General features: G+C 44.6%; 1 protein-coding gene across 5 annotated transcripts in view; it reads right to left on the reverse strand.

The window, feature by feature from the left end:
- USP4 (ubiquitin specific peptidase 4) overlaps positions 1–26,009 on the reverse strand; it is a 43,741-nt gene that overhangs the window by 8,987 nt on the left and 8,745 nt on the right. The window contains exons 5-15 of one of the 5 annotated variants that reach the window (XM_058558303.1): positions 25,607–25,752; positions 25,416–25,477; positions 16,891–17,031; positions 15,950–16,067; positions 12,368–12,541; positions 10,552–10,710; positions 9,088–9,312; positions 8,034–8,117; positions 6,636–6,730; positions 3,630–3,821; positions 2,915–3,003 (exon numbers count right to left, since the gene is read on the reverse strand). In XM_058558303.1, the coding sequence (XP_058414286.1) occupies positions 2,915–3,003; positions 3,630–3,821; positions 6,636–6,730; positions 8,034–8,117; positions 9,088–9,312; positions 10,552–10,710; positions 12,368–12,541; positions 15,950–16,067; positions 16,891–17,031; positions 25,416–25,477; positions 25,607–25,752 (1,485 nt within the window). Of the gene's footprint in view, positions 1–2,914; positions 3,004–3,629; positions 3,822–4,442; positions 4,540–6,635; positions 6,731–8,033; positions 8,118–9,087; positions 9,313–10,551; positions 10,711–12,367; positions 12,542–15,949; positions 16,068–16,890; positions 17,032–25,415; positions 25,478–25,606; positions 25,753–26,009 lie in introns of those variants that run through there. The other 4 variants (XM_058558330.1, XM_058558321.1, XM_058558313.1 and 1 more) reach the window with 4 other exon arrangements.

Raw genomic sequence — 26,009 nt, forward strand, 5'->3', positions numbered from 1 at the left:
GAAATATTTGATGACTGTCCCTTCAACAGGTATTTACTGAATTGTCTCACAGGTGCAGGTGCCATGCTGGGTCCCAGAGAACACAACATAAAGGTTCCTCCCCTCCTTTTCTTTTTTTCATCTTTATTCATTTCAGATTGCTGAGTTATAATAGGCATTCTAGAGACATATGCTGATGAGTAAATTTCCCAGGTTTTTCCAGAGAACTAGTATATGTGGCTGCAATAAAAAGATCCATGAACATATTCATCATACTTTTTGTTGTGGGCAGTTGAAAGGGAAAGTTAAGGTAACAGATAAGTAATTTCAACAAAGACGGGGACAACTCCAAAAGGTGATGCAAAATTAATAGAGGAAGAAAAGATTCAAAATATAAAGTTTAGGGGCCAGCCCGTGGTGTAGAGGTTAAGTTTGGCATGCTCCGCTTCAGCGGCCTGGGTTCACAGGTTCGGATCCTGGGCACAGACCTATACCACTCATCGGCCATGCTGTGGCGGCGACCCACATACAAAATAGAGAAAGACTGGCATGGATGTTAGCTCAGGGCTAATCTTCCTCAAGCAAAAAAAAGGAGGAGGATCCGGCAACAGATGTTAGCTCAGGGTGAATCTTCCTCAGCAAAAAATAAAAATAAAAAAAATAAATAATAAAATATAAAGTGTACATACTTGGGGAAATATCACTAGAAATGGAAACTCCGAGGAAAGGAGGATGTTCGACATAAGAATCCTCTTTCAAGGACAGTCTGCCTTAGGAGTGTTCATGAGGAAGGACAAGTCAGGCCTGGGACCATGCAGCACAGTTTCCTCTCAGGCCACAGGAACAGCACAGCATGGATGAGGATGTTGACATGGATCCCCATCAGCACCGCTCTGAAACAGCCAGCTTGCATGAGACCGCAAGCCCCAGCTCTCACAGATGTTCCTTTCCCAACCAGCTCACTTGACTCCTGAGACAGTGGCACTGCCCCTTTTACACCCATGTAAGCCTGCCCCACTCCCAGCCTGGCAAGTGAAACCCTGCCCTGCCTGCTGCCTCTCCAAGAGGGTCACAACCAAAATCTGCCTCAACCCCACTCAGTGAACAGGGCCCCAACACTACAAGAACTCTGTCCCTGGCTGTGCCACTGGGCTGCCAGTTACCTGGACAATCTCAGGAACCTTCTGATAATGCAGTCAGAATTAAAATGCCATAAAGTGTATCTCACAGGATGAGAAAAGAAAGTAGGGTCCACTGAAAGCAGCTACCCAAGGTCACTCAGAATCAGCAGGAAACAGCCACCACAAACCTAACAAGGAGCCATGGCAGTAAAGAGGTTAAAAGTGTAGTCGTGCATCGCTTAACAACAGGGATACTTTCTGAGAAATGCACTGTTAAGCAATTTTGTCATTGTGTGAACATCACAGAGTGTACTCAAACAAACCTAGGTGGTATAGTATACTCTACATCTAAGCTATACAGTACTCTCTTATGGGACCACAGTCGTATATGCAGTCTGCCATTGACCAAAACATTATGCGGCACATGACTGTATTTCAAGGTTAAACAGGGTTTGAAGTCTCTGCATCAAGACTCACTTACAGGATTCAAAAGAAGGCAGTAAGAGACTGACAGATGGAATGTCTAAGAGCTAGGCTAATTATAACAATAGCAAATACTCACATGGTGTTATTATTAATGGAGCATCTATTATGTGCCAGGTACTTTAACCATGTTATCTCATTAAATTATAACCTCAACTCTGTGAAGCAGATGTCATCATCCCATTTTGCAGATGGATAAACCAAGGTTCACAGGGATGAAGTGACTTGTTCAAGTCCACTGCACACCTCGACCTGGGAATCACAATGCCCTAACTTCCAGAGTGCTGAGAACCCAGAGGTCACCCAGGGTGTGCTCAGAGACTACAATTACCACTCCGACATATCTGCTTGTAGGACCTGTGCACAAAATACACTCCTGGGCTTCTGTAGTGGGAGGAGAACAGGATATTCTGGGCAAGAATAAGAATATGACTATAATAAATACTCAACCTAAAATACCAACAATTTGGAATATCTGTTGAGGACAAAGCCTTATGGTCATTATTTTTAACGTCAATTCTCACTTCCCAAGACTGTGCATGTCAGTGACACCTGGGCATTTGGATTTGCAATTGAAAATTTACAGCACTAACTTGGAGGACATTTACGGTTTTATAGGAATAAGGCTACCGAGTCACCTAAGCCCCAAAAAGAAGAGTGATAGCCATAATGCAGGTAAGACATGTCTCTTGGGTCAGGGATGAGCTTGTGAGCACTTGGCCACAGCAGGATGGCGAGGGCTCTGGGTTTCCTGCAACAAACCCATCTTTCAGTCTGTGGCTCTTCACTCCCACACCAGGAGCTGTCTAGAGTCAGCCACTACCAGTAGCTTCCTGGGTAGAAAGAGAGAAATGCCCAAGAGAACCTATCTCTGCCTTCTGACTGGCTGGTCAGAACGCCTGCCCTCCCAAGGGGTGGTGCCACACCCACAATGATGGGTAAGGGCCAAGATAACAGCTCTGCCGATAGAAGCCAGGTCATGGAGGCCATCAAGTGCTGGATAAGCACCCACGCTGCAATCCCAACAGATAAGAATCAAATCCTGACTCTGCCTCATGACCTTGGGCAAGTCACTCAGTTCTGCTAGGCTCAGTCTGCCTGAAGTGAAAACCAGTCTACATGTCTAAGAAGATTCCACGAGGTAACAAAGTTGGACAACAGGCACCAGCACAGTGGAGTGATGCAGACGGGGCTCCCAGGTCTGCTTTCTAGGCAGAGCCCCCAACCCAGCCTCAGAGCCTCCCTCTCTCATGTGTACAAAAGCTTTGGAAGAAGAGGGAAGTCAGGAGGGATTTGATCAGTCACAGCCCCACAGTGTAGCAAGCGCTCACCTTCACAGCTGCCCCTGGAGCCGTTGCAGGCCCCCGGCTCCAAGGGCAAGCTGCCAGACTCATCAGGCAAAGGCTGTTTTATATAGCGGCTTGAAAAAAAGAAAGAAAAAATGGTTTGTTAGTTGTAACATTTATGTATTTTTCTCCACTACTTAGCTAGAAGTAGTTCATAATTTATATATTCAGCTATTTACAAATCAATTTATTTAAATAAAAGGGCTTTAAAATCATGTGGTGGTGCAATATTTCAAGAAATTGAGAGGAACCTAAGAGATGTCTAACTACCAAGTCACTGAAGACTCTGAGAAAGTCTGTTTCAAGTCTTCTATAAATATCAAGTGGCACCATCACTTTAAAAAATATTTTTCAGTAACGTTAATTACCAGCTTCAGAACAATAGTGGAGTATTCAGAAACTGTATTCAAATACAAAATGCCATCAAAGCACTAGACTCCCTAAAGCAGTTGACTGACAGGAGTGACAGACATGATTCCAGAGATCACAGGAGGCTTAGGTGCCTAGTGTCATGGTGCTTAAGATGTACCAGAGGCCCTGTCCCAACAGCACCTGGCCTGGCCCAGGGGCTGACACAACTGCATTTCCAACAGAAGTGAGCACACAGTATCAACACAGGCACTCTGCAGGGGGTAGTAACTACTATTACTGGGCATGTATTGATTTTACATAACAAGCAAATCATATTCCTGCCACCAACCTGATACGCTCACAAACAGCCTGGTACAAAGACTCGAGGGTTAGCTTGTGCTTGGGAACAGAAACCAGCAGTGGCTGCCCGAACAGCACTGCCCCGGAGGAAGTGCTCAACGGCCTGGACTTCCTCTCTCTGAAGTAGACTGGAAGTGTGACACATTCTGAGCCATCCACGGAGGTGCTGCAGACCTCATACCTGTGTCAATCACAAAAGAGGGCACCTTCAGCAGCCGGTCCCTGTGAGCAACAGAGATCTGAGCTACAGCTACATGGTGGCCAGGACTATGGTTACTGGGATAGAACATACTTGAGCACAAAAGGCAGATAAACCATTTCCAAGATGATTCTAGAGGCTGGGTCAGGAATCCCAAGGAGGGTCACTGTCAACACAGTGTAAACCTACATAACCTGGGACTCGGGGCTAACGTGATACTCCTTCCCCCAACCATGGCCTCAAACTCTGTGGTCCTTCAACTGAGACTCCACACAGATGACAGCTATCATCCGGACCATCAGTCCAGACACAAAGGCACACAGCGGGGCCCAGCCACCAAGTTCATTTTTTGTCACCAAGGAGCTCAACTTTTAAAAAGGCATTCTCAGTGCCCTGCCCTATAATAAAACCAAACATTGTAAAGGTGTACACCTAGAATATTAGCCAAAGACTATTTCAAATGAGGAAGCAAATTTATAAAACTAATTGCCATTTTCGTTCAAAAACATTGAAGTAAAAGAATCACATTTAATTTTTAAAAAATCAGAGATAACCAAAGAAACTGCTAAATACAAATCAATGATTTTGAAAAATGTGTCTTACTTAGTGAATACATGGGATTGAGGAGATTTATAGATGTTTTATCCTGGAACAGATGTTACCAAAATTGCTGGCAACCGACTGTAGTCTTTCCCTCTTCCTATAGGGGGAGACACAAACTTACTGATTCAATTTTTGAAAACTATAAACACAAACACACACATACATCCCTCCCCAGATGCTTGGCAAACAGTCCTGACTGTAGTATATGCAGGAGGAGTTGTAACAAGAACTCAAAAAAAATGTCCCAGGTGTGCTCTAGGGTCAGGACCCTGTGGTCTAGCATAAAGGTCAAGAACCAGGCCTTGGAGTGAGGCTGGCCCAGCTTCTAGGTCCATCGTTGCCACTTTCTGGCTGCCGTGACCAGGCCAAGAGCCTAACTTGTGAGTCTGTTTACTCAATAGACAATGGGATTACCCACCCTACAGTGTAGTGGTGAGAATTAAATAACTTAGTAGCACAATGTATCACACGCTCAAAAAGTATTAGATTCTACTATTGTGTTTTCATAAGACAATTATCAATTCATTTTTTATTGAGGTCTAATTGACATATAACATTATATTAGTTTCAGATGTACAACATACGATTTGATGTTTGTATATATTGCAAAATGATCATCACAATAATTCTAGTGAACACCTGTCAACATAGTTACCAAAAAAAATTTTTTTTTTTTTTTTGTGATGAGGACTTTTAAGATTTACTCTCTCAGCAAATCAATTCATCTTTAAAAGAATTTGCTTTCCTGTTGGTTGGCTCTCTGAAAATTCCTTCATTGGTGGTGGTTTGCCAAGCTCCCCACAGGGCAATGCCCCAGCTCTCTCAGCTCAGGTGTGTGCAAACATTAGTTTCCAGAATTGAGGGAGACATGTCTAGAAAAGGACATGAAAGCTGCCTTTCCCATGCCCTAGCTCTGCAGCCCAGTATGAGCCTTGGCACCCTCCATTTGTAAAGTGAGGGAAGATGGCTGTGAGTGGGGAAGCAGCTTATGCAAATATGAAAGGAACTATGACCTTGGGTGTGGTCAAGTACTATTCCTTTTAAAGTGACCTAGAAGTCATAAGCCCAAAATTGTAAAGGGAAGAAAATGCCTCCTAGGGCCGGTCCGGTGGTGTAGTGGTTAAGTGGGCACATTTCACTTCAGCGGCCTGTGGTTCACCAGTTCAGATCCTAGGCGCAGACCTAGTCACAGCTCATCAAGTCACGCTGAGGTGGCATCCCATATAGAAGAGCTGCAACTCTCTAACTATGATACACAACTATGTACTGGGGCTTTGGGGAGAAAAACAAGAAAAAGAGGAAAGATTGGCAACAGATGTTAGCGCAGGGTCAATCTTCCTCAAAAAAAAAAAGAGAGAGAGAGAAAATGCCTCCTTTGTGCACTGCATTCCTCAGCCAAAAACAAAATCCTAAAAACCTCTCAGCAGAGGTAAGTTTCTGAGTGAGAAGGAATCAAGGGGAGAAAGCATGGATGTAGTCCACATTCAAGCTTCTCTGAGCAAGTGGCTGTCTGGAAGCGCAGGCAAGCTCACATTCCACTCTGCCCCACCTGGGAGACGGGGACACACACAATTACACAGAGCAGCCTTGAAGCAAGAGGAGTTGGGAGGGGCCAAGGAGACCAGATGGAGTTGGAGTGTACTGTTCCCACAGGGATGAGAAAACTGAGTCTCAGAGCTTGTAGAATGTTAAAGCTGAAACAGGCTGTTTAAATTAACCCTCCCTGTCATTCTGAGATGGCACCTGCTTGAGGAGCAACTGCCTGTGGCATGGAGAAAGGACAAGACCCTCCCTGTACCACGTCCCCTTTCCTATCTTCCTGTGGCCCCCCCCACAAAGCTGTGCCTCTTCCTGAGAAAAGCATTTCTGACAGTATGACCACTTGTAGGACCACTGAACAGGCCTTCTTAACATGCAGCAACTGTTGACAAAAGGCTGTGTCCATGTTGAGCAGAGTCATCTAGAACATCTAGCTCTAAGGTGGCAGTAGGTGCTTCTGCCACATTAGAGGCAATAGGTGTCCGTTTACTAAGGACAGCCCACAATTCCCTGAACACTTATCTCTTGCACCCAGAGGTCAGGGCAGAGCCACATGAGCACCGACTACCAGAACTTCTGCTCTGGAGACATGAACAAGGCAAAGCCTCTAGAATGTTTCCTTTGACCCTGCAGCAAAAACCACTGAGTACTCACACGAAAATGTCATCCCGAGGCATGATGTGGTTTAAACCTTCATCCGTTTGGAAAATTTTGTGGAACCGGTGATTATACACATCTGTGACCACCATCTAAGAATCAACAGTAACAGAAAGATTACAGGATGGGTAAGAGCACCTCCGCTTAAAACCCAGGAACAAATGAAAAAAATGCGAAGCTGGAATGTTGCTTCCAGAGAGACCACCATATACCCAGCCCCAGAGCTCAGGGGCCAAGGCCCAAGGGGGAGCAGCATGGCTGCCACCAGCAGAAAACATGCTGGTAACATCTGTCCTGAGGTTTACAATGGGATCTGCGCTTGAATGGTGGGAAGTGAATGCTGACCAGAGACTGGCAGTCATCCAGAAGCCTCTGGGATGTTCCCTGGGGCCGGAAGTCTCTAAGACACTCTCAGCACATCACGGAACAGACCAAACCTCAATCACTACAACCACCTGAAACCAGCAGGAGTGCAAGGGGAGTGGAGAGGAGCAAGGGCACTGACCAGGGCTGGGACAAAGGAGGGGCTGGGAGCATCCAGGAGGATGCGTCTTTGTCCAAGGGGCAGTCTTCGCGTTCCCCACCTCCACACAGGGCCAGGCTCAGCAGAAAACCCAGCATGGGCAGTTGGGGTGTTGGGGTGTTGGGGGGGGGGTGTGTGTGGTGTGTGTGTGTGTGTGTGTGTGTGTGTAAGATCAGCCCTGAGCTAACATCCAATGCCAATCCGTGTGTGTGTGTGTGTGTGTGTGTGTGTGTGTGTGTGTGAGATCAGCCCTGAGCTAACATCCAATGCCAATCCTCCTGTTTTTGCTGAGGAAGATTGGCCCTGGGCTAACATCCGTGCCCACCTTCCTCTACCTTATATGGGACATTGCCACAGCATGGCTTGACAAGCGGTGCGTCGGTGTGCGCCCGGGATCCGAACCTGAGAACACCCGGGCCGCCGAAGTGGAGTGCGCACACTTAACCGCTGCGCCACCAGGCTGGCCCAGGCAGTTGTTTTTAAATAAAGATTTCTATCAAGAACATCACAGTGTCACTCCACAGACTTATGGAGTTTAGGGCAGGAAAGAATTTCTGGCTTCTCATATTATAGAAGAGGTCGTGTAGGAAGGGGCAGCAAAGCTGAGAGCAGAGCCCATATCCTGGCCCTCTGACCATGGCTAGTGTGACTTCAATGGAGGAAAGACAGTGTTCCCCAGGGCTGGAAGGGACAGTCTCAGCCACAGTGTGCACAGTGAGTGAGGGCCAGGAGGTCTGAGACATCCAGGTATAATCACATTTGTGCTGGCCAATAATAACTACCCCAAAAAAGTGGCTACAAGGTTGAAAATAAACTCCAAAGGCCTATGAAGTGCCCCCAGTAGACTGAGTGCCACTAACCCCCCGTCTTACATTTTCCGCAGCAATGCCAGACAGCCCGGAGAGAGCCTCACACAGGTCAGACACAGCTCCCATCAGCGGCACAATCACGCGGTACTGTAAAAGAGAGATGGGAGGGATGACGAGGGTGTTCTGCAAAGGGTGGGAGATGAGCTGGGAGGAGCAGGCATCACGGAGGGCAGAGATGCCCTTTCAGAAACAGTGTATGGTGAAGCCAGGGCCAAGATGAGTGGCCAGCAGAGCAAACAGACAAGTCTTCTGTATCAGCACCTGCCTCTCTATTCAGGAGGCAGAACAGGAGTTGGGCCAACTCTCTCTCCTAAACACGGCTTTATTTTACTCTTAACTTTATGGAACCATTCACTACTTCCTTTAAAGAACTGTTTAAATTATACGAATTGTCAACTGGTCCTACATGTCATCTCTCTTTAGAGATGAAGAAACTAAAGCCAGGGGCCGGCCCCGTGGCTTAGTGGTTAAGTGCGCGCACTCCGCTGCTGGCGGCCCGGGTTCGGATCCCAGGCCTGCACTGGCGCACCACTTCTCCGGCCATGCTGAGGCCACATCCCATGTACAGCAACTAGAAGGATGTGCATCTGTGACATACGACTATCTACTGGGGCTTTGGGGGGAAAAAAAATTAAATTAAAAAAAAAGAAACTAAAGCCAGAAGACTATGCACTAAGACTGGGCACTAAGACTTGCTGGTCACACCTCTCATCTGGCCTTTTGTTCTGGCAGGCTCTCCTAGCTGATTTAGGGGTGAACCTGACCGAGGAAAGTACCCTGCTCCTAGTTCCCCAACGTTCAGATTCAAGGACCACTTAGCAGATCAGCTGGGTTACTTTACTCGCATGTATCGAGCATGGGGAAAAAAGTGACAGAGAAGCCCAGAGGACCTTCATAATATGCCTTGAATGATACGGGATTACACAAAGGTTTGATGGAGGCCAAGGGGATTCAGAGGCAACTGATGGAGCTTCTGATGTAGCAGATGGAAGCAGCACCACTCCGGACTGGAAACCACTCACCACGAGGGGTACCATGAGAAGGCCAAGTCTCTTACCTGGGTAGGTCTACAGCAAGGGTCAGCAGGAACCAGGAAGACCTCCATAACTCGATCTTTCTTCAATGGCAGTGGGAGAGTTAGATAGCAAAATGGGTCAAAAGTCACAGAAATTTTAGCACATTCTGGGCAAACCAAAGTAGATTTGAAGAGGCCATGGAATGTGTCCACAATCACAGAGTCATTCCTTAATCTGTGATTCTCCCAGGCTTCCTTTGCCACCACCTGGACGAAAGGAGAAGGGATAAATAAGACATTCTTAACACTCCTCAGTCCTTTAATCCTGCATCCAGAGTGATTCATAACAAAATCTGAAATGGACTGTGAGGCAGTCTGTGCAGCCAAGAACTTGGCCCAGGCCAGCCAGGGCTAGGACTGTTCTTAGCAAACCATACTCACACCACACGCCACCTCTACACCTAATCCCACACTTAACAAAGTGTTGATGTAGAATCAAAGGGAAGCAAGGCGTCTGTGTGTCCTCTGCTGGGAGACAGATGCACTGAGAGCACCGTGGGCACCTGGCCCTGACCAGGGCAAGGACTGCCTCCTACAGGGTTTCTGATGATCCAAAGTCCCTTCAGTGAGGTTGTAAATTTATATTATAGTTCAGCTAACTCATGGTTTTTCCTTTAAGATGTAAACGCTATTTAAAGTATCCATATTGGGGACGGCCCCGTGGCTTAGCAGTTAAGTGCTCACGCTCCGCTACTGGCGGCCCAGGTTCGGATCCCGGGCGCGCACCGATGCACCGCTTCTCCGGCCATGCTGAGGCAGCGTCCCACATACAGCAACTAGAAGGATGTACAACCATGACATACAACTATCTACTGGGGCTTTGGGGAGAAAAAGGGAAAAAAAAAATTAAAAAAAGGAGAATGACTGGCAATAGATGTTAGCTCAGGGCCGGTCTTCCTCAGCAAAAAAAGAGGAGGATTGGCATGGAGGTTAGCTCAGGGCTGGTCTTCCTCACCAAAAAAAAAAAAAAAAAGTATGCATATTGATCATCCCAATGTGAAAGGGTAACTTAAATACTAAACTCCCTTTTCATAGATCAGAAAATCAAAGCAAAAAAGTGTAAGTGTCCTACTAATATTAATAACAAACTATTTTAATAATCATAGATGAATTTTAATAAGAGTATAATAATCCCAAGGGTCCACAGTACAGCCACATTACGATTTTCAGACTGCCCTAGTCTCTGGTTCACCAATGAAATTATACTAAACAAACTGACAATAACTTGAAGAAGCCCAAGAGGGAGCATCATGAGTAACTAGAGTTAGCCCCTTTCAGACCTGGAATGCATTTCCCTACCAAAGCACATGTTCACGTCACCAACAACAGGGAAAGGCAACCAGGGCCCTGGCACCAATACTCAAAGATCAGAAGGATGTCCCTGCAACTCTCAATTGGAGGCAGCTTCTTTGAAATACTACTGTTCAAAATTCTTCAATATCATACCGCATCTGGCCGCCCATTGGCATCCTTCAACTCCAGGTAGGGCTTCTTCTTCACTCGGTTCAGATCTTCGTGCAATCCATCTAGAAGAAAGGCTAATAGCTCCTGAGAGTCTTGTTGCTGGTAGCCAGAAAATTGAGGAGCAAAACGTCCCACTTGGGTCTACAACAAAAGCAACCACAGCAGAAGGCATAAGATATAAAGAACCAGTGAAGTTAGACGGGAAATTGTCATCAAAAATAGCTTTACAGAGTCAGCTGGGACAGTGAGGGAGCACACCACCTGGTTGAGTAGCCCAACTAACTCCTCAAGGGCCTAAAGGAGGCCAGTAGTTCTCACCAGAGAGAGACCTGGAACCTGGGCCACTACCTTAAGAGAAGAGCGTAGGGTGGCTCCCTGAGTAGCCACATCTCCTCAGTACTGACAAGAATCCCTCTCCAACTACCTTCCTTGGTTCGGTCTCCTCAAGAACTTTACAAATGGTACCCGCATCAGCCAGAGAAATCCTCCGCTACATAACAGCCCTCCTATCCTTAAATAAGTGTCTGCCTTGTATTGCGCTACACCAGTGATCCGCAGAGTGGGGTCCCCAACTAGTGGTATCAGCATCGCCTCTGAACTTGTTAGAAATGCACAATCTCAGGCCCCACCCCAGACTTCCAGAATCAGGAACTTGGTGATGGTCCAACAGTTTGTGTTTTCACAAGCCCTCCAAGAGATTCTGCTGCATCCTAAAGTTGGAAAACCACTGCTCTACACTTGTGTTATCCAATAATGTAGCTACTAACCACATGTGGCTATTTAGATTTAAATTAATTAAATACAATTAAAAATCCAGTTCCTTGTTCACACTAACCACATTTCAAGTGGCTAGTAGCTACCATACCAGACTGCAGAGAGAGAACACGTCTATCGCTGAGGAAGCTCTACATTACCCCTAATATCCCTAGATACTGTCTGTCTGCCAGTTGTTTATTTACATTAGCTTGAGCCCAATGCGTTGTCACCCAGTTCTAGTCTCTTTATGACTTCATATGTGAACAGTAATTTACATATATTTCCCAGGGATTAGTGTGACCATGAGGATGAAAAGAACTAATTTTCAATTTCAATAAACCATCTAAGATTTTAATTTTCTCACTGAGCTACGGTGCTATTTTTTTTTTCCTCTTTGGATCAAAAACATGCATATCTTTTCTGCCATGTGCTTCATGAAGGCTTCTTGAACCACAGTGGTGTAGGCTAAATAGGATTTCCAGATTTCAACATATGGAGGTAAGGCACGTCCCCCTCAGCAGGAAAAAACATTTAGGGCAATGGAAAGCCCGAGTTGCTCCAAGTGCCCCTTGCAGTTTGCCCATTTCCTTCCCAATCTTCCTAGCTGAGGGACCCAAGTGAGAACTGCCCCTCACACCATCTTCCAAGAATGTCAACCAATATCTGACTTAGGAGGCCCAACTCAAACCACAGGCTATACAGGTTCTAGGCTCAGAGAACCTGGGAGTACCCTTTAGATGATACTGGAAATTAAACTGAATTTTTATGGTCTGGCTTAGGATGCTGACCATTTAAAGACTGCCACCACAGAATACAGCACTCTGAGCAACCAGCTTACAAATGACTTCTGAAGTATCCCCAGCTGGGTCACTTAAGATAAGTGTGCAATGAATAACTAAACAACAGAAAAGAAGGCTCTAATAGTGTAGTACTTTTAGTCTCAGATCCCACCTTAATGCGAAAATATAAGTAAAAGAATGCCTCATTACGACACTAAACCACTCTCCCCAAAATGGGAAAAAAAGTATATATATCAACCTACTTTGAACATGCGAGGTGCCACATGAGCATCCCTTCCAGACCACATCTGCTTAATGAGCTCTGCATAGGCCTCTGCAATTTCCCCTTTCATTCCCAGAGGGTTGTCTCTGTTGATTTCCGCCTCATACTCATCTTGGAGAAAGTAGTCGGTGAGTGGTGCAGTGTTACTCAAACACTGAAAGAGAACACCATCAGAGCTCACACCTCTTCTGGAGAGCACACAGAGATACCAGATAAACCAAGTTCTAAAGCGCCAATGACAGTCAACTCAACAAAATGAGGTACTCAGCAGATTCTCTGAAAGGCTCACAACAGTAAGGCACAGCCTCCCAGAAGCCCAAGTTTGTGGCCAATCTTGCGGCTAACTTCCCAGGGACATGGCTGTGGAGGAGCTCACATTCACTGCCTAAGAACGGTCTCTGAAACAAGCTGCCTGAGGGCAAAAGCTGTGTACCCCAAGTGCTTGACACACAATAATTTTCTATTCAATGGAAGATAATTTTAAGGTAATTTTTTTATGGACTTGATTGGGACATTCCACTGTCTCATGAAAAGACAAAATACAAATAAGCTGAAAGCAAAATGTTTTACTAGAGCCAAAACATTATGGGGGAAAAAAATCAGGATAATAAGGTGGTAGAAAAAACAACGAATGATATCATTGTACCTGTGTATACTAATTTTAACTCTTCAAATTCAAAAATGAAGGTGGGGGCCGGCCCCGTGGCTTAGTGGTTAAGTGTGCGTGCTCCGCTGCTGGTGGCCTGGGTTTGGATCCCGGGCGCGCAACGACACACTGCTTCTCCGGCCATGCTGAGGCCACGTCCCACATACAGCAACTAGAGGGATGTGCAGCTATGACATACAACTATCTACAGGGGCTTTTGGGGGAAAAAAATAAATAAATAAATAAAAATTAAAAAAAAAAAATGAAGGTGGGTATTGCACTTGATCAAATGCTTTTTCTATATCTACTAAGATGATCATATGGTCTTCTCCTTTATTCTGTTACTACGTTAAATGACATTGATTAATTTTTCAGGTCAAAACAATCTAGTTCTCTTGGCACAAACTCCATTTTGTGCTACCACTTTTATTTAGATATCCTTGAATTTGATTTGCTAAAATTTTATATACGTTATTTGTCTATAGTTATGAGATACAATAGTTTAAAATTTTCCTTTTTTAAAATTCCTTGTCAGATTTTGGTATCAGAGTATACTGCCTTGTAAAATGATTTGGAAAGTTCTCCCTTTTTCTACTTCCTGAAAGAGTTTGTATGATTGGTATCATTTCTGCCTTAAATCTTTGAATACATTCACCAATAAAGCCATTCAGAACAGAATTTTCTTTGGTGTAAAGCTTCTAATTTTACCGAATCAATTTCTTTAACAAATACAAGACTATTCATATTTTCTATTTCTTCCTGTGTAAGTTTGATAAATTGCACTTTTCAAAGCATCTTGTCCAAAACTTGTTATCTAAATTGTCTAATTTAATGGCATAAAGATATTCTACTATCCTCTAATAATCTTTTTAATGCCTGTAGGATCTATAGCAATGTTCCTTTTTTCATTTCTGGCATTAGTCATCTATATCTTCTCTCTTTACTTCCTGATCAGTTCCCCTAGGAGTTTATTCACTTTTATTAGTTTTTTTCAAAGAATCAAATTTGGTTGTACTGTAAATCTGCTTTGTATTTCATTAATTTCTGTTCTTATCTCTATTATTTCCCTCCTTCTACTTCCTTTGGGTTTCATTTGTTCTTTACCTAGCATCATGAGATGGAAACTTAAATTATGGAATTTAACCTTTCTTTGTTTCCTAATACTTATATCTAGAGCTACAAACCTCCTCATTATTATTATCTTCATTCAACATTTGAGGAGAACTGAGGGTACAAAGAGTTGAGAACACTTCCCCATGAAAACCCAAATCTCAAGGCTCTTTTCTTTATTTAATACAAGGCTTACTCCCATCTCACCACAGTGGAGAAAAATAATTTCCAAACCCAAGAGTTACCAAATTTTTTAACAAATCTTTTTATCTTTTCTCTTATAGTCCAAGAAACTTCAAAGTTAGTTGTAAGTCTTGTAAGGACAAAAACCATGTCTGATTTGCTCACCACTGAATCCTCATGTATAGTAAAGAATTTGGCCTTGTCCAAAGACAAGGTCTGGCTTTTGTCCTTGGCTTCTGGAAAGTAGTCTGTTGACTCTTGGAATGTTATCCCTCACGGAAGTATCTCTGTTTGCCCAGGGGCCTTCAGTCGTACTGAAAAGTCTAACACTGTGACTTAGGGTGAGGGCTGGCCACAGTTATATAGTCTTAAGATGAGGGCTAGCCACTTCAAAAAGACCAACAATGTGACTTAGGGTAGGGGCATTGGGTCACATGGTATCAATCTACCTGGAGACTGAGTTTAACCATCTGGGCGATCAATCAATCATGCCATTTAACAAAGCCCCAATAAAAATTCTGGACAACAAAGCCTGGGTGAGTTTTCATGGTCAGCAACACTCCATGCCTATTGTTACATACACATCAATGCCAGGAGAGTAAAGCATCCTGACTCCACAGGGAGAGGACAACAGAAGCTGTGCAATGAGGACCCTCCTGGACTTTGCCCTGTTTACTTCTTCCCTTGGCTAATTTTAATTTGCATCCTTTCCCTATAATAAATCATAACTGTGAGTATGATAGTTTTAAGTGAGTCTGTGAGTCCTTCTAGCAAATTATTGAAACTGAGGGTGATGGGCCGGCCCCGTGGCTTAGCGGTTAAGTGCGCGCGCTCCGGTACTGGCGGCCCGGGTTCGGATCCCAGGCTCGCACGGATGCACCACTTCTCTGGCCATGCTGAGGCCGCGTCCCACATACAGCAACTAGAAGGATGTGCAGCTATGATATACAACTATCTACTGGGGCTTTGGGGGAAAAATAAATAAATAAAATTAAAAAAAAAAAAAAAAGAAACTGAGGGTGGTCTTGGAGACCCCCAAACTTGCAGTTGGTGTCAGAAGTGAAGGCAGTCTCGGGGACTGCGCCCTCCTAATTCTGTAGCTGGACCCTAACTCTAGCCCATATCCATCACAGTACTGTCATACAGTATGTGCCCAATAAATATTTGGTGAATGAATAAATGAAGTTTCAAAGGGAGGATTTTAGGATTTTCTCCAGTCAGGGACATGAAGTGAAAGACAGCTATCATTGGTGAAAAGATGGTCAACCTTAACCTAGGCATAATTTAGCTTGGCACCAGCTGCTGTGAGTTCTCATCCCATCAGAGACTAACCAGGCAGCTACTCCGATACTTTCTGGGACTATCATTCCCTAATGGTCAACAAAAGTCAAAATATTTTTACTGTAAAACCAAACCTAGAACTGATTAAGAAGACATTTTGGGGCCAAAAACACTGATGAAGCCATTCTGTAGTGACCAGTAAGAGGTACCCTGAAGTATTGACAAGGGGTAGGTAGGGACCCCTGGGAGAGGATCCTCCCAACACCTTAGCAAGCCACTCTCACCCAAGCCTCAAGTACTGTGAAGACAGAGTGTTATTGAGATGGCAGCTCTCCCCTCTACCTGCAAAGCGGAGTTCATGAAGCAGGTGTTCCCCAGGTTTCCAAGTCCGCAGAGCCCAGGTTGTATGTGAGATGACACGGACTCCTGACAATTATATGAAGCAGAGAAGCCAGATCCACTGGAAAACACAACCCACGTCAGCAATAAAAGCAAGATGCTGCACACATGTCCTCAGGGTGCCTTTTGGGGCTCCTCTGAGGCCTCTAGAATTCTTGTCTGGTAATAACCCCACGACACAAGTTCTCTCCCCTCTCCAGCCCTCTGGCCAACCCCTACCCCTGCCCTTGATTTGACATGATAGCAGGTGATACGCACATCCTTAAGGGGAGAAATGCTATTTGAATTCTCCACTCTCAGGCTTTGGCAAATGCTAATTTTGTATCCCTCCAGAAGGGTAACTGCCAGGTGACCTCAGGGAAGAACACTGTGGTTACTAAGATCAAGAGCTTGCACTTGCCACCACCCACCTGACTACACTCAGTCTTGACTGTGCCTGAGTGTTCATGCACACTCTCTCACCTCACCCTCCTCTTCCACTCTGTGCTGTGTGGCAAGTAATCCTGAAATGTTTGGAGAAAGGATCACAGCCATCGAGAGGGGCAACAGGCAGGGCTCTCCCTCAGCTGAGAATCATCCCCTTATAGCTATTCTGCCATACAGCCAGCCCATCCCTTCACAGACAAATAAAGTGACCCCCACGACCACCAATGACTTAGGCTGTAGGGAAAACACCAGCTAGTAGGAGGTCAAGCAACCTAAGGCAGAACTGGGAGGCACACTTTACTGTGGGTACGAAATGGAGTGAGAAACCACATGCAGCAAGGTCCCATGGGGAACCCTAATCCCACTAATGCTTAGTGTAGCAGCAAAGGAGCTCTCCAGGTACAGCCTGGGAAAGGACTAAGAGGGAAGGGAAGCAAAGTGAAAGAGCCTGCTCTTACCCCCTGCTGACACCGGAACTGTGCATCCCAGAGGTGTTAGTGCTATCACCATTTGCAATGGGAGAGGCAGACACTGAGGAATAGGGACTTGCTGATGATTTTGGAGAGGTAGTAAAATTTCTGCTAGGCGCAGTGCTTGATCTGGGAGAGAGAAGCAGAAACAACGCTACTGACTTTTTGCAGAAAGCAAGCCCTGGGGCTGGCCCAGTGATGTAGTGGTTAAGTCCGCTCGCTCTCCTTCGGCAGCCCGGGGTTCTTGGGTTCAGATCCCAGGCGCGGACCTACACACCACTCATCAAGCCATGCTGTGGTGGTGTCCCACATACAAAATAGAGGAAGAAGGGCACAGATGTTAGCTCTGGGACAATCTTCCTCAAGCAAAAAGAGGAGGATTGGCAATGGATGTTAGCTCAGGGCCAATTTTCCTCACCAGAAAAAAAAAAAAAGCAGGCCCTATTTAATGCCTTAGGTCTCTTATCAATAAATAAAGGTTCTCCACATTCAGTTACTTAAAATAAATTGCAAAAAGCCTATTTTAATGCTACTTCAAGATAAATTTTATTTAAGTGAGAGTCAAGAAATTAATTGGTTTTCCTGCCTCCTTTGTCCACACGGACATATACTGAATATTTCAGTAGGATAAACCACAAACTTGATCTTCAGGGCATCCTGGTTTGATTTACAAATCATAAGCTTCCCTGAATTTTAAGAGTTACCAGCGAAAGATACAGAAAAATGGCACTAAGAGATGAATTTCTCCAAAAATACTTGGCCTAAATTAAACAGCTGGCTGTTAAGTACACTAGAATAGGAAAATGGCAATTTGGTTTCAATATACTATTCAAAGGGAATTACTTTTGTTTCCTCAAATTTACCAAATGTGAGTAATCCCTCTGTTTCAAACTCATGTTTCAACATCTTTCACAGCATCTTATTTTAGATTTATTCCTTTCAGATTGATTAATTCAAGGGCTAACTGCCCTAAATCTTAAATTCATATCAATGTTATATTAAATTCCGTATAAGAACAAGTAGAAGGAAGTGAATCATTCTGCATTGTTTCAAATACATACAACTGTGATATTCCTTGTAGACTGGGGTTATTTTTAGAATACAGCAAATAATTAAGATGGGCTCTTCTGGCACAGTGCCCAGCCTCATGGGATCTGATGTCAACCAGGGTTCCTTGTGAGAAGACAGTGAAATGTGGCAGCAGAGATAAGGAGTGATCCTGTACCCATATCAGCAGTGGGCAGACGTCAGGAAACTATCCAGGGGTCTAAATGGACATTAGGAACCAAGTTCTGCTCCACATTCTAAGGTCACAGCAAGGGAGAGGGAAAGAAGGCTCCCTGGCCTCTCACCTCCCCATAAGGAAATATACCCTCTCTAATCCTGAAGAGGATTTGCTTCACAGAGCCTCATCCTCATGCTGCAAAGAGTCCAAGAACTCAGGCAGCTCATTAAGTGAGACTCGTCAGAGCCAAGGGCACTCTCTTCCACCACACAGGTGACACAGCACACATCTGAGGCCTGTCCATTGTGATGCAGGTATTCCCAGTCTCCTAAGCAGGCAGGAAAGTCACTATCCAAGGCTAGTCTGATATGGCAAACTCAGTTATCTCAGGTCTGGAGACAGGTAGGTACTACAGGATAGTAAAATTCAAATTCTGACATACAGAACCTCAAGGCACTTTGGTCTAACACTCTGCTTTTCAGTAACAGTTCACTGGTAACTTATTCTATTCCCTTGAATTTAAAAGGGCAAAAATCCATCCAAGACCTGTCAATTTCTTAGACAGACAACATTTCTGGTTGAAATAAAAGAAAACAAAGAAAAATTTTATTTGACATTTAAAATCTTCTGGAAAATACTGCCAGTAGTTTTCAGGGTAAATTCAGTCAAAAAGAAAACCAATGAAGAGTACATAAAGATATTTTTTATATGCCTGCAAATTTATACAATACTTTTTTTTTTTTTTTTTTTTGCTGAGGAAGATTTGCCCTGAGCTAACATCTGTTGCCAATCTTCCTCCTCCTGTACATGAGCTGCCGCCACAGCATGGCGACTGACAAGTGGTGTAGGTCCAAGCCCAGGGAACCGAACCCAGGCTGTTGAAGCGGAGCGCACTGAACTTAACCACGGGGGCCACTGGGACTGGCCCACACAATATGGTTTTTTTAAAACTCCACTCGACCAACAAATCGAAAGCAAGTGCTCTGTGCAAAAAAGTAACTTCTATCTGGGAAATGCTTGGGCGCTTGTCATTTGTCATCAGGCAGCTTCACAGTATATCCTGGGGCACTGCAGGCTGGGAAACAGGCATTGGTGGCAAACACCTGACTCTCAAGTGTACTTATTAGATGAGGCAAGACCTCACTCTCAACTGTGACTGGGTCTCATGCCACAAGCACTCTAAAAAACAAAGGCTACACCCCCAAATAAGGATCCCTTTGCTCATAAAACACACTCTGGTCTCCCGGCACCTTTCTACTGAGATATTTCCTCCTCCTAGGCATGTCAGGTCGTTATCAATTACAAGTCAAACATGCCCTGAACCAATAATATTCCCATGCCTGCCCTCCTTGCTCCATTGTGCTCTGCTTGCTTCTCAGATGTTCTCTAGGCTAAATGCTGCTCTAAGGATGAGCCCACTCTTTAAGACTGTAAGACTGACTGCATGTATTCCAAGTCCAGCATCTCGTATTATCATTAAGATAACAACGAACTCTTAGCCAGAATCCTCATTGCCTTCAGAACATCCTAAACTGTGATCTCTCCACACCAACACTGTTAACCCTCATCTGCACTCACATCTCCATTTCAGGAATACTGGCCTCTTCCAGCTCTGGGCAGGCAGCCTTTAAAGGGGACAATAGTCAGAGCTAACTAGGCCTTACAGACCTCAGGCAAGTAAAGTCAGAAAGAGTGAGAGAGAGAGAGAAATGAGGCCGAGTCTACAGAAAACCTTGGAAGCACTAACACAAAGGTTGTAGCAATCCACAAGGAAGAGAAAACTATCTGAAATTGCTCAGAATTTACAACGTGGCCCTCATCAGTGAATAAAAGAGTTGAATGGAAACAACTTCACTATTCTGTTCTCCTGGCAAGGAGAAAAATATATGTAAAATTGGGTTTTAAAAAAAAAAGGGGGCTGGGCCCGTGGCTTAGTGGTTAAGTGCATGCGCTCCGCTGCTGGCGGCCCGGGTTCGGATCCCGGGCGTGCACTAACGCACGGCTTCTCCGGCCATGCTGAGGCCACGTCCCACATACAGCAACTAGAAGGATGTGCAACTATGACATACAACTATCTACTGGGGCTTTGGGGAGAAAAAGGGAAAAAAAGGAGGAGGATTGGCAATAGATGTTAGCTCAAGGCCGGTCTTCCTCAGCAAAAAGAGGAGGATTGGCATGGGAATGTTAGCTCAGGGCTGATGATCTTCCTCAAAAAAAATAAAAATAAAAAAATAAAAAACCAAAAAGACAGCTCATTGATCCTTCTTTCTGACAACTTCCACATTGGAGAACCAGAACATTTCCATGTGTCACTGTGCGGAGCTCCAAACTCCACGAGGACAGAAGCTCCTTTGTTCGGGACCTCACCCTACCTATCTCTTCATCTGGCTGTTGATTCATATCTGTTAACATCCTTTGTAATAAATGAGTAATCTAGTGAGTAAACGGGTTTTCTTGAGTTCTGTGAGCACTCTAGCAAATTAATCAAATTTGACGAGGGGGTCTTAGGAACCTCTAATTTATAGCCAGTTGGTCAGAAGTAGTAACAACCTGGACTTGTGACTAGCATCCTGAGTTGAAGGGGGTCATTGGAACCTGTTTGTTGGAACCTCCAGTTTGCAGCCGGTCGGTAAAGAGCAGAGGTACCAACCTGGGCTTTCGACTGGCATCTGAAGTGGAGGGCAGCCTTGTGGGACCAAGCCCTTTACCCATGGAATCTAATGCTATCTCCAGGTAGATAGTGTCAGAATTGAGTTGAATTCTCAGACACCTTGCTGGTGTCCAACAACTGCTTGTTGGCATGGAGAAGCCTCCACATACACAGACTGGAACTGGATCCAGGAACCCTTTGTAATTGTTATTGATCTAGGTTGCTTTTTTTCTTCTTATTATTATTAAACTTTTTATTGAAGTATTACATAGAGAAATACATAAATCACAAGTACAAGAACCAAGAAATTTTTACCAAGCGAATACATCTATGTAACCAGTACCCAGACCAAGAAACAGGACAGCACCAACCCCCTAGGTGTCCTCCTCATGACCCCTAAATCACAGTTCTTCCCAAAGCTAACCACTATCATAACCTTGAGTCCCAAAGACTTGTTTTGCCTGTTCTTAAGCTTTATATCAAGAGAATCGCATAGTATGCCATGTACTGTGCCTGGTTTCTCTCATTCAACATTGCTTATTGAGACTTGATGTTGTTGTGGCTGCCGTGACTTTGTATAGAATTCCATGATGTGCCTCCACCACAATTTATCTATCCACTCTATTGCTGGTGGACATTTGGGTTAGGTTCAGCTTCTGACTATGACAGGCAGTACTGTCATGAACATCTTTGAATACATATTTAAGTGAACATGGGATGTATTTCTTTTGGTTGTATATCTAGGAGTGGATTGCTGAGTTGTAGAATATGCATATAATTCTTCACTTAGTACTTGTTGCCAAATCTTCTAAAATCACTGTACCCATTTATATGCCCCATCAGCAGAGTCCAACAATTTGGGCTATTCCACACCTCAACAACACTTAGTACTATCTTTTTCATTTAGCCATTCTGGTAGGTGTGTCAGAAGCAATGCACTGTGGTTTTAATTTGCCATTTCTGGATGACTACTGAGGTCGAGCACCTCTCGATATGTTCACTAACCATCTGGATATCCACTTTTGTAATGTGACTGTTAAAAGTTTTTTGGCCCCTTTTCCTAATACGGTGGTCTGATTTTTTTCTTATTGACTTGTAGGGGTTTCTTTGAAATTCTGGATATAAGTAATTTGTCAGATATATGGATTGCAAATATCTTTTCTCACTCTGTGGCTTGCCTTTTTACTCTTCGATGAACAGAAGTTCTTAATTTAAAAGTCATCCACTCTATCCATTTCTTCCTCTATGGTGTGTTATGCTGTGTCTTGTATAGCAAATCTTTGCTCACTCCAAAGTCACAAAGTCCTTGCTTTTCCAGTCAACAGAACAAACACTTCACTAGCTGTGTACTCTCCCTCACACCTTATGGATTTTACTGCTTGCCCCTGGACTCTAACAGTGCTTCTTCCAAGAGGTTTTCAGAGAGCAGCTGTGTGTGGAAAACCTCCTAAGGTCAATAGTTTAGCAGGATATAAAATTCTAGTTTTAAAGTAATTTAGACACTAAACAAGTATCTCTCAGATCCATTCTTGATGTTGAGAAGTTTGATATTAATCTACTTATTTCTTTTTGACTTTTTCTTTCAAAAAGTTTTGGAATTTTCTCTACATCTTTGTTGTCAAATTTCACTCTGGGCCGGCCCCGTGGCTTAGCGGTTAAGTGCGCGCGCTCCGCTGCTGGCGGCCGGGGTTCAATCCCAGGCGTGCACCAACGCACCGCTTCTCCGACCATGCTGAGGCTGCATCCCACGTACAGCAACTAGAAAGATGTGCATCTGTGACATACAACTATCTACTGGGGCTTTGACGGAAAATAAATAAATAAATAAAATTATTAAAAAAAAAAAAAATTTCACTCTGATGTGTCCAGGTACAGGCTTTCTTTTATCTGTTGTGTTTAGCACTCTTTAGGATCATTCATATTCTATGTTTACTGAGAAACCCCCAGTCAATATATCTTCTAACTTTTTCTTCCCCTTGCTCCCATCATTTCCTCTCTGCTTCTGAAACTGCTATTATATGGATATTGACATTTCTACTCCCATTCTCCATAGCACTTTTCTTCTATTATCTTTCACCTCTTTATCCCTTCACAACGCCTTCTAGAATTCTTCAACCTGACCTTCCAATATGTTCATTATGTCTTCAGCTACATCCATTCTGCCACTCAATCCATCCCTTGAATTCTCTGTTCCCAAGAATGTCTCCTTGTTCCTGTTTCACGTACCCATTTCCTCCGTTTCTTGAGGATATTCAATATGCTTATTTCACCCTCTTATCAGGCTGGGAACATGAATACTGCTCCAACTAGCACAGGCTGTCAATTTGTCATCTTCCTTTTATCCCAACTATACTTGTCAGCTTCTTGCTATGGTTCCCTGTGAGCCATTCACCAGGTAAAGATCACACTACTGCTCCACTCACTGCATCCCTTCCAAAGAGCTCTCTATGTTACCAAGAGGCAAAGCCAGAATCCAGAGTCTCACAAGGACCACAGGGCCTACCACCTCGTCGTGTCGGGCCTTGTCCCCCCCAACCTTCTTGTCATCTTTCCTAGCTCCGGCCACAACAAACTCCTGCTGGTCTTCAACCAGGCCTGCTTCTGCCTCAGGACTTCTGCAGCTGCTCTCACCTTGGCCTTACAATGTTATTCTCCTCATTAAGCACCATACTCAGTGCTGATTCCCTCACCTCCTTCATGACCATGTTCAAATGGCACCTCACAGGCCTCTCCATCATCCTGTTTAAACCTGCTCCTTCCCAAAGCCTAGCACTCGCTGATTCTCTTCCCTAATTTTTTCCTACAGTACTTAGAAACCATTGGACATACGTGTTTTTCTTATTTACTTTCTGCTCCTTGAGGATACTTTGTTTTGTTTATTGCTGTATCTTCAGCATCTAGAACAGTGTCCAGCACTACTGGTGGAGTGGGGAGGGGAATGCACCTCAGGAATTCCACTTTGGGCTCACTAGCCATTGGCCACAGTTCACCAGGACACTCTAACCTTCAGAGAATCTCAGTGAGGCACTGCTCTTTTCCAAAAGCTGTCTCCCTTTATTAGAATCTCTTAGGCCTCAGTGTGTGGAAGGAATGGGGAGAAGCAATGCCAGGAAGAGAAAAAGGCCCTAAGACTAAAAACAGTTTCCTTTGGCGAGTGCACCCAGCCTCCTGTGCTCTGAGCTGCCAACCCTACCTCACAGACTGGAATCCAACTCCCTTTTGTCTCCCCAGGGGGTACTCACAGTTTCTATGTTATTTTCTCTCAGTTTTGTGGCATTTCTAGTTCCAAGAAGGTAGTTAGCAGCCTGGGCTAGTGTATTAGTTTCCTGTTGCTACTGTCACAAATTACCACAAACGTTGTGGCTTAAAACAACACAAATTTACTATCTTACAGTTTTGGAGATCAAGAGTCCAAAATGATTCTCACTGACCCAAAATCAAGATGTGGGCAAAGCTGTGTTCCTTTGTGTAGGCTCTAAGGACTTCTAGAAGCTGCCCACATTCCCTGGCTCGTGGATAGTCAAGTCTTTCCCACATTTCATCACCTTGACTCTGCTCCTGTCCGCACATCTCCTTCTCTGACTCTCCTGTCTCCCTCTTTCATTTATAAGGACTTTTGTGATTGCACTGGGCCCACCCAGATAAGCCAGGATAATCTCAGCATCTCAAGATCCTTACTCACATCTGCAAAGTCCCTTTTGCCATGCAACCTCACATACTCACAGGTTTTGGGGATTAGGAGGTAGACATCTTTAGGGGAGCATTATTCTGCCTACTACGGCTATTTTGTCATCTTGTCAGGAACTGGTGACCAGTTTCTCAAACTAGAGACCATGGCTAGGCTTCAAGGGTGTCTGTAAAACCCTTGCAATTGCTCGCAATATGTTGTGTCTTCTTGCACGTTTCTCAAGAGAGAGCTCATAGTTTTCAGGATTCTCAAAGGACTGCTACAAGCCCATCACTATGAACCGGTCACTGTCCAAGGCCTGACTAAGGAAAGAGAGCAAAACCCAACACTATCCCCATAACTATAAGAACACAGACACAATTTCCCCATCTTACACCATAAGAAAAATTCATCACTTCTCTCTGTCCCCTTCTCAGGACATGCACAATTCTATACCACACATGAACATCTCCTGAGACAGAGGTGCCTAGAGTCCCAGTTTACTAGCAGATTAATTTCCCCAGCAAGTGACAAGGGCAAGAATGAGTAACAGGCTACTGGATAAAGAGGGGGATGGGATCAAACTATTACCTTCAAGTCATACAAGACCCCAAGCCTGAGCCCTCTTCTTTTCCATCAAAGCCTCTAACCATATATTGAGAAAATAAAAGCCCTTGACAAAAACAAAGCCACCTCTTGGCAGAGCAGCATTCCCAGATCCCGGCCCCTGCTCTTCTCAAATTCTCAACAAGGAGACGCTCACCGCCTTATTCACACCCCCTGACAACTTCCTCTGAGATGGCAGCCCAGCCTACTGCTTACAAAAGCCAGGATTACAGACTCTGCACATAAAATCAAATGTTTTTTCATCTGATTCAGAAAAATTTTTTTTAGCACAAATAATTGCTTTAGGAAATAGTATCTCTCTTAGACCTGTGTGCCCAGCTACAAGGGAGAAAAAGTCCACTTACTTTGACTGCAAGGTCTGCCTCGGCCATGTGCCATCTTCATTTTGGGGCTCAATTACTAGCACCTGAGTGGAAGGGAAACCATATGAGGAATATGGAAACCACCTCACTTCTGACACACTCAGAACCAGAAGATATCTGGCTACACACCCAGGGCAGAGCTGCCTGCTGGGGCATGGCCTGGGCCCTCCTACCTGACCCTGGTACAGCCCAGCATCCTGGACAGTGTTGTCTAGTTTGCTCAACTGCTCGTAGGTGTTGCTCATGTATTTGTTCCACAGCCGCGTTTCACGCTCCGCAGGGATGTTAAACAGCTTCCGCATCTCCTTCTCAATGGTTGCTGGGAATAGGCAGAAACATCACTCAGGGCTTTCTCCAGATGTAATGCTGAAGACAGCCATGGCAAGCTAACGCTCATCTTCCTTTTCAGATGGTCACAGGATGCTTTGGATCAAAAGTTCTGACCGACCTCAGCCCCTTCATGACCCCTAAGTCCAAACATCTTCCATGGGCATCCTCTTGCACTCATATGCCCGGAAACTTACCCTATGCTTCTCCTTCTTGACGATGTGGGTCCCATTTATAGCACAGAAGCAA

This window comes from Diceros bicornis, chromosome 2, assembly GCF_020826845.1.
Source record: "Diceros bicornis minor isolate mBicDic1 chromosome 2, mDicBic1.mat.cur, whole genome shotgun sequence".
In the NCBI taxonomy this organism is placed as follows: Eukaryota; Metazoa; Chordata; class Mammalia; order Perissodactyla; family Rhinocerotidae; genus Diceros; species Diceros bicornis.